Below are 9009 nucleotides of genomic sequence, written 5' to 3'. Positions count from 1 at the left end.
TGATTGTTGGTGTCGGCTTCAGCAATAGCCATGTTGCTGAAGAGGCTAGTAAAAGATTTTGCCACCTCTTCCTTATCAGTCAACTAATATCTTTCAGCATTATGGATTGCTTCAATTCCATTTCTTCTCATTCTGTTTTGGTATCCCTATGGAAGAACTTAGTATTTTTGTTTCTTAACATGATAATTTGATCTCTATTATTGGTTTTCCAGAATTTCTCCTCGATGTCATATCAGTCCAAGACTTTTCTTCTAGCCATATTTATGGCCCTTCCTCTATCATGGTTGAAGTAGTGTTTATAGAGCCAATCTAGGTACTTCTTACATGTGTCCATATTATTCTGATGTTACCATAAACCTCTTTGTTACAACTTTGACCTTGATTTTTATCTCTTTGATCTTCCTAGCAATCATGAAAGCTGAGGAACCACAAAGATTTTTGTTCCAATATTCCGTTATAATCTTCTTGCAATCTTCATGGCCAAGCCAAGATCCAAAGAATTTGAATGAGACATATGACCATCTTTCCAATTTGGGTTGGAGTTTAGGAGAATGGGGTGGTGGTTAGAGCCAATAACATGGTAATAGTAATATTGGGGTATAGATGCAACCAATCTTAAGAAGCCAACCCTCTGTCAAGTCTATGCTCAGTAAAAACATTATCAGTTCTTCTATTAGGACAAGTGAAAGGACAATCAATGAGATCCGATTCAGTGATTTTGTTATTGAAATAGTTAGCTTTATTGTTATCAATGGGATGAGCAATGAATTTTTCAGAGCCATGGAATATGAAATTGCAGTCCCATATAGCAAGCCAGGGCAAGTTATTAGAGGCAGTTGTCTTTCAATCATCTTTCATGGCTTAGCTTTTTTATGCAGCTCATAAGGACTGCCATAGTATCTAGTAAGGAGTCAAGTATGGCTGTTAACAACAGGCACAATGACATTAGTTTGATGATGAGAAAAATCAATAATATCAATACTTATATTAGCCTTCCAAACCATTGCCAGGCCACCAACTGTGCCAATAACATCACTAGGTTCCGCAAACCAGAAATTTTTAACATCAGTACCACCTATAATCTTGTTCATACCATCTCTTTTGTGTTTGGTAACAAATATGCTTCGTAAATTTACCTAATAATGCAATGTGACGTACAATTTATCTCAAAATCTTCATCGTGGTCCAGAATGTGTCTCATAACTAAATTTTGCGTTGTGCTTGAAATATGCATTTTAGCCAAATATCTGCTACATGACACAACATATACTCAGTAACCCAAAATCTTCTCGGATGACACAATTTCTCTTATGATGAAGAATTTGATACTGCGAGCCAGTGGATACCAAATTTGCTTATGACTCAAAGTCTGTCCCAAACTTGTCCATGACCAAAAATATGCTCGCGACTATAAATCTTGCGCTATATATAAAAAACTATGCCATCCATGCTACCGTTTTGATTCAAAAACAACACTTGATCCAAAATTTAACATGTGATCTAAATTTTGCATCGCACCCGTAACCCAAAATTGTCTCATGTTCTAAAATTTGCATCATGCTCTAAAATTTGTCTTGGGATACAAGATGAACCATTTTTTGGGGACTACTCAGAAATGGTGGGGAGTACTTTGTGATAGGAATGTCTACCCTATACTGATAAGGGGTGTCCTAAAGTGTGGAAATGACTAACCTACCCTTAACTTAATTAAAATTAAAACTAATCTAATAAATACACACACATATATATATAACCTAATCTAAATCATCAACAAAACAAAATCAAAATCATAACAAATCCATTATTTTTAATTTTTCACAAATCCGTTACTATTAGTTTTTTTCACAAATCCGTTAATATTTTAAATTTTTCACAAATTCATTATAAGGGTTCATTTTTTTCTCTTCTTTCCGCTTCATCGTCTCGATTCAAAAAAAATTCCACAAACCCATTACTTGGTTGGAAAAATGAGTAGTAATCATCAAAATGAGTTGAAAATGGAAGTTGCAGAGAGAAGTTCGGCTAGGAATTATGTGAAACAGTTTGTCGAACTAGCCGAACTCAACTTTAATGGAGTTTTTTCTTTCAGAGAAAAGTTCGGTTACCTCGCAAAAAAAAATTCCCAGCCGAACTTTTAGTTCGGTTACGTCGCAACTTTTTTTCCTTTTTCTCCTAGCCGAACTTTTAGTTCGGTTACGTCGCAATTTTTTCCTCCTAACCGAACTTTTCTCTGAAAACCTATATATTGAGTTCGGTTTCGTCGAAATTTTTTTTTCCCAGCCGAACATGTGGTTCGGTTACGTCGCAACTTTTTTTTCCTAGCCAAACTTTTTTCTGAAAGCAAAAACTCCATTAAAGCGGAGTTCGGCTACCTGTGTTTTCAGAACCATTAGCCAAACTACACTTACAGATGAGTTCGACTACCTGTTCTTCAGATGTCCTAGCCGAACTCTATTTCCATGGTCGAAATCAGTTTATAAAATTTTCAGTTTTTCGAAAGATTTTTCCAATTCAAGCAACATCAACTAAATTTGAAGTATACCCTAATACCCCAAACCCTCGTTTCGAAATCAACCATCTTATTAAAAAAAAAACCTTCTTCTCAAAAATTATTCTTTTCAAAACACCTAATTAATTAATCCAACCTCACTAATTAATCATTACACTAACTAATTTAATTACCAAGAGCAAGTTTGGTATTAAAAAATAACTTTAATAAGGGATGACTCGTTATTACTTCTAATATCCACCCAAAAAATAGAGAGTAGTCCCCGCCATTTTTGAGTAGTCCCCGAAAAACGGTTCTACAAGATGTGCACCATGACCCCAAAGCCTTGTGATGTTTTGTGGCTTAAAGATCCAAAATGAACATCAGGATTTAAATACTATTCCGTGACCCAACATTTGTTGCACAACTTTAATTACCAAATCTCATCTTGTACCTTAATTACTATAGCACTGTAACTCGCAATCTATACAGATCTCTCTCTCTGTACATGTCTTCCATCGCACGACATGCCACGATGAATCTAAAACGGAGGGGCTAAAAATGGTTGTGATGTCAAACCAAAGGCAACACGAGCAAATTCAGTTAGATCACACAAAAATTGCAAGAACCATACCCCTCCGCGACAAAAATTGGCATATCGGGACAACAACGACGATGACTAGCGTACCACTATTACGTGGACACGACTAAGACTAGTCTTACGTGGACATGGAAAATGTGGTTGTATTTGGAGTGCCTTTGGTATCCGGGGAGAAACTTCACATGCTAGATAGGCCCGTATGTTTTGTCTTCGTGGACCAGACTGACAATATACATGCAATTATATTATAGACCACGAAGAAACTCCATAGCAATCAAAGCAATTTTCTGGTTGGTTTTTCATGTTTTCTTTTTGGACTTGTATGAAAAACTGAAAGAGACTTCAAGGACAGGGCCATTCGTCTGGACCTTCACTGTTGGAAACTTTATCGTCTGCCTTCTGGTGACTGCATATGATCTCCAATTCTTCATGGTACATGTATCAGAACATTATCAACCCGATAAACAAATCGGATAAACATAAATGATTAGGCCATTGTCTAATAATTAGCTAAGTATAATCTTACTCATAATGGAAGTTTGATTTGGAGAATCAAAGAACCATAGTCAATAAACCACCAACCAATTAGTGATTTTTAGTGTAGTTAATGCTGCTTTGGCCAGTGAACAAATTAAACAATAATTGAATCGACAGAGCTCACATCGAGTCATCATCAACTTGGGAGATTTTTGCATATTATGGATTGGTTTAGATTTTCTTTTTGTGTTGAAAAGATGGGTTTAGATTTAGGTCTGGTCAAAAACTATCCATGGGTGATTACTAAGAACTAGTGAGTAGTGACGATACACACGTTCTGTTCGACACAAAATGTAAGCCGGGAGGAAACTTAGACGAGTCGATCCTGATCACTCCTTGGTATGTTGCTTGCGCGCCATGAAAAATTCAGAAAGAAGGCTGATTATATTAGAAATGAGAAAATGCAATGCCCAACAGGGTCGCCTATATCCATATCATTAAGGAAGCAAACCCCTTTTTCTCCTTGCATGAAAGCGAACTAGCCTAACCGCAAGTTGCCAACCTAGAAATGCAATATTATGATCTCCCTCATTGAAGGGGCAGACTATGACCCTAGGAGAGGTTACGGTCGTGTTTGGACCACATAGATATATAGCTAGCCGTAGGGGAACTTCATTGTCAATACCTAATCGGAATTTCGTTGTCAGTAACCTAATCGGATTGAATACGACAATTGACACATTTTGGTCTTAAAAACAGACGATAAATTCCCAACTCGGCCCTTCCATTTATAGTCTTTTTGGATCGCACAAAAACAAGCTCGATCACCTGCCTATAATATCTGATGAGTAGTGCGAGAGGCCAGCTTTTGTAGCCATGCATCTTCTTTGACAAGGTCTTTCGGGTATGTCTCTGTTCATTATAGCTTCCTTCTAAGGTGCATTTGAAAAAAAACTACAAAGCCTTTTCACATTCGCTTACGAGAGAAAAAGAAGAACTCAATTGCAACATTCCCTTGCGACCAACAAAAAACTTCTGGTAAAAGTCTAATCAATCAGTAGATGTCAAGAATGAATCATTGTGGAGAGTAAATCTAATAACCTAGACCAAATGGTGTACTGGAGTACTAGTATATGTCAGATAGTTCATTTATTCAAAATTAATTATGACCCTTCATAGTGGAGTGTAGAAGCTGTAAAGAACCTTAAATAACATAGATGTTGGGTAACGAGCGAGCGCCAAAAAAGCGAGCCATTAGAAATCGTCAAGTTCTGAGAGGCATCGGATCCAACCATGCTGAATTATACAGCATGTGAAATACATGCGGCTTCTTGCAGACATATAACTTTACACATCTCAAATAAGCAGTCTCCGAAAGTTAAACTAAAAGAAGCAATACTAGTTTTGTCTTGTGTCCAGTTTGTCTATTGAATTCATTCATTCATATATGCTGATTGCTGAACCCTGAAAAAGGCTTCCCACCTGCACAAAATAAATAGAAGTTGAAGGTGATTAGTCAACTAGTCAGTCAGCACAAACGGGCTCCTATCGCTATAAATAGTCGAAATCCAATAATTCTGTGGACTCCAACACTCCAACCAATAAGAAAAGCAAAATATTTTCTATTTCAGGGCAATGAGTGTAGTGGAGCCAAACTCAAGCCATTATAAGATCAAACCAACTGAAAGTAACTGCCTATCAGTAAAACTACCCTAAGCTTGAATTAGCACCCCTATATGGCTCTTACCATGTTTTGGCTTGTGCCGATAGATAGACCCAAAGCTTGGCCAAGTAAACAGTTATCTGTTTCTAAAATGCAAATTAAAAATGAAAAGTTATAAAAATTCCCTTCTAGACACACCTAACCTCTCCCCAAATCCAAAGTCCAAACCAACCACATTGTTGAGAGAACATGACATCTCTCTCTTTGCAGCATTAACAATACCAAATACCACCTCTATATAGGAATAATATTATACAAAAGCATCAAAAAAAAAAACCCATGTGAAGAAACACATTAAGAAACAACACAACACAAAACAAAAAACAATTATCCTCTGTTCAGTTTGCAATCAATTCAAGATAGAATATATATAAGCCACTACTACCACCCTTTTGCAATAATTTCTTCAATATACTTGGGTTCTAAGCTACCCCTTTAAATACTACCCTCTAGGCGCAGCTAAGAGAAGATCATACAAGAGAAAGGAGAACAAAATTATGGAAATAGAATCAGCAAAGTGCGAGTGTTGTGGGTTAAAAGAAGATTGTACAGAAGAATACATCAATGACGTAAAATCGAAGTTCGAAGGAAAATGGTTGTGTGGATTATGTGCTGAAGCTGTTAGAGATGAAGTTATAAGGTCATCATCATCAACTTCACGGAATAAGAACAAACAATCATCTTCTTCTTCTAGTTCTAGTTCTAGTTCAAGTAGTGTTTTAGTGGATGATGCTGTTAAAGCTCACAAGTCATTTTGTAGAAAATTCAAATCAAATCCTGCTGTTAGAGTTGCTGATGGAATGAGACAAATGCTTATTAGAAGAAGGTCAGGAGATTTATTAACTCCACCACCTTCATTGACGAAATCTTCTTCGTCGTCATCTTCATCATCATCGTCTAAAAAATATACTAGATCTACTAGTACTTCTCAAGTAGGAGACAATTCATCATTCTCATTTTACTAGTTTGGATACTTATAATTGTAGCACTCTTTGACATGATCATTAAGGATATAATCAGAATTTTCATAAGCAATACAGTGCGATATATACCTTTTCTCATTGACATGAATTGGTAAAATTTCTTTCAATAATCATGTTACGAGCTTTCTTTATTTTTTTGCTTCTGTGATTTTTTGGTTGCCTAGACTCATAATATCTTAATTGGCCCAAGATGATATTTTTCAAAACCAAGAAAATCAAGAAACGGATCTTTCCTTTAGCTCATGATTATTGCGAATGCAACTGAAAACATAAAAAGTCAGCTGAAAACTCCACTTGGATAGCATATACCTTATGTACTCAATTATTATCATCCACCCTATTATTTTTCTCATTAGTATAATCTGCCCACAGAAACATTGTCCTTATAATTGATTAAGTGAGTGAAAACAAAATTTCCACCCCGATGACAGTATATGTTGCTAGTTACTGTTATCCCATTTCTGCGATGTTAAACAAAGAAGTATTTTGGGAACATTATCTATATACTTATAGAATGAGATCCCTTGCAAAATACGCTTTCAAACTTAATATATATCCCGAAGCTTAATACATTACTAAAATACCCTCTTTTATATAATGTATATACAAAAGTAACAAAACCACTACCACTACACTATTCAAAAAAAAATCTCTACTGCTCACCATTACTGTCCACCGCCGCCGCCGCCAACCACCACTGCTTCCCGCCACCGCCGCCGCCGCCAACCACCACTGCTTCCCGCCACCGCCGCCAACCACCACCACTTTCTGCCACCGCCGCCAACCACCACCAATGTCCACCACATCCAACCGCCACCACTTTCCACCACCGCTAACCAGCACCACCATTTCCTTCCACCACCAGCACCAATCATCACCCCCGCCACCAACCACCACCACCGACAACCAGCGCCATTGTCCACTACCACCCACCGTCGCTGCCAACTACCACCACCACCCACCGCCGCCGCCAATCACCACCAATTCCACCACCACCATGTGGAGTCAACTTGTTGAAGTTGTCTCCAAATCTGAAGGCAACTTGCTGAAGTTGTTTCCAAAAGTGGAGGCAACTAGCTCAAGTTGTCTCCAATAAATAGTGTGTAGGAACAAGTTGCAAAACAAAAATGGAGCCAACTAGCTCAAGTTGTCTCCGAATTTGAGACAACTATCTCAAGTTGTCTCCGAAATTAAAGGCAACTAGCACAAAGTTGTCTTTGAATCTCGAGCCAACTAGCTCGAGTGGTTTCCATATTTGAAAGCAACTTGCTCACGTTATCTACAAATATGGAGGCAACTAGCTCAAGTTGTCTCCAAATACGGAAGCAACTAGCTCAAGTTGCCTTCAAATATGGAATCAACTAGCTGAAGTTTCCTCTGAATATGGAGTCAACTATCTCAAGTTGCCTTCAAATATGGAATCAACTAGCTCAAGTTTCCTCCAATCTGGAATCAAGTTGTCCCCAAAATCTAGCTCAACAAACCTACAATATCATCTTCTCAGCCTCTTAACATCAACATCACCAATGCAAGGCCATCAACCACATCTCCTAACTGCAGTTGCACTATAACCTCAACAAACACAGCAGTAGCAAGCATTCCATCATTGCACCACATATCATGCATAACACAAATATAACATGCATATAAAAAACTTCAAAACAATCACCTGCGTCACCGATAACACCACATGTTTTCTCAATGCCAAACAATCACTACAGCTGGGTTACGTACTAACAATTACAGTAGCAACCTTAACTACACATTCCATTTGATCACCACCACAATTTACCAGTCACTGCAATTCCAGCTCATTCGCTCATTCCCTGGTTTCAAACAGAATATGGATCTTACAACCACTTGTTGAACTGACCATTGCATCACCAATTTCAGTTCAAGGTTGATTTCAGTCTCATCAGCTCTAGTAAAGCAACAACACCTTCTACTACAGCAACATCAATCACCAGCTTCATACAGCACCACATGACACAACATATAGCTCAGCTACTTCTATGTCTCATCGCTGACTCCACTTTGCATCTTCATTAGTAACCACCAGAACCAACATCTAAACTCATTTCAGTCCACTCTTTTGTTGCAATACCGTAGCTTCATAACCAACCCATTGAATCACCTACAGAACTAGCTCTCAGCACCATTCTTACCCTGTAATCATTCATACAGGCAGTAACGATCATACCCTGTAAGCATTCATATTGTTAGAACACTGCTCGGTCAAACTCGCATGCGTTGCTATCTAAAGCATGTTTGTCAATGTTAGTGATCAAAACTATAAGTCTTGATTTCTAGTCTCTTATAGCTAAATCTCGGACTAGGATAGTAAGTGTAGTTGAGCTCAAGGACTTCATGGCGATTCATCATACAAGTAGAAGGACTACTCAAGGAACCGGTAGAACTTCTCGACAAAAATGTATGTGGAGACTTGAACTTATCTGTCACTCAAAAGTCTATCTATTCCATCTCCCACTCTTTGAGACAAAATTAGTATGCTATATATATAGACTAGATTATACACATTTGGTATTTCGAGCCGAGTATACCTCGCTTATCTATATCTCGAAATATGTGTTGGTAAGCTTTTCGCTTCGACCAAGTTTATCTTTACCTAGTGACGAAAGTCATGAATGTTTCAATCACTTTGAAAATTGCTTTGACGAGAAATGGTGTAACAACTATATAACGTCCTCTAAGAATGTTTCAATGATTGGAATGAGAG

The 9009-nt window shown here is 37.7% G+C and overlaps 1 protein-coding gene across 1 annotated transcript; it reads left to right on the top strand.

The window, feature by feature from the left end:
- The first annotated feature begins 5574 nt into the window (after positions 1 to 5574).
- On the top strand, positions 5575 to 6390 carry LOC113332621 (cell wall integrity and stress response component 1-like). Its single transcript, XM_026579146.1, has one exon. It carries the CDS (start codon positions 5787 to 5789, stop codon positions 6252 to 6254), a length of 468 nt encoding a protein of 155 aa, XP_026434931.1. The 5' UTR covers positions 5575 to 5786; the 3' UTR covers positions 6255 to 6390.
- The last annotated feature ends 2619 nt before the right edge of the window (positions 6391 to 9009 follow it).

Source organism: Papaver somniferum, unplaced genomic scaffold (genome assembly GCF_003573695.1).
Source record: "Papaver somniferum cultivar HN1 unplaced genomic scaffold, ASM357369v1 unplaced-scaffold_132, whole genome shotgun sequence".
NCBI classification, from domain to species: domain Eukaryota; kingdom Viridiplantae; phylum Streptophyta; class Magnoliopsida; order Ranunculales; family Papaveraceae; genus Papaver; species Papaver somniferum.
Note: the sequence above shows the minus strand (reverse complement) of the source record. Positions and strands in the feature narration are given on the sequence as shown.

Excerpts from the sequence above, each read along its gene's own strand:
- LOC113332621 (XM_026579146.1), top strand. The coding sequence starts at position 5,787 with ATGGAAATAGAATCAGCAAAGTGCGAGTGTTGTGGGTTAAAAGAAGAT.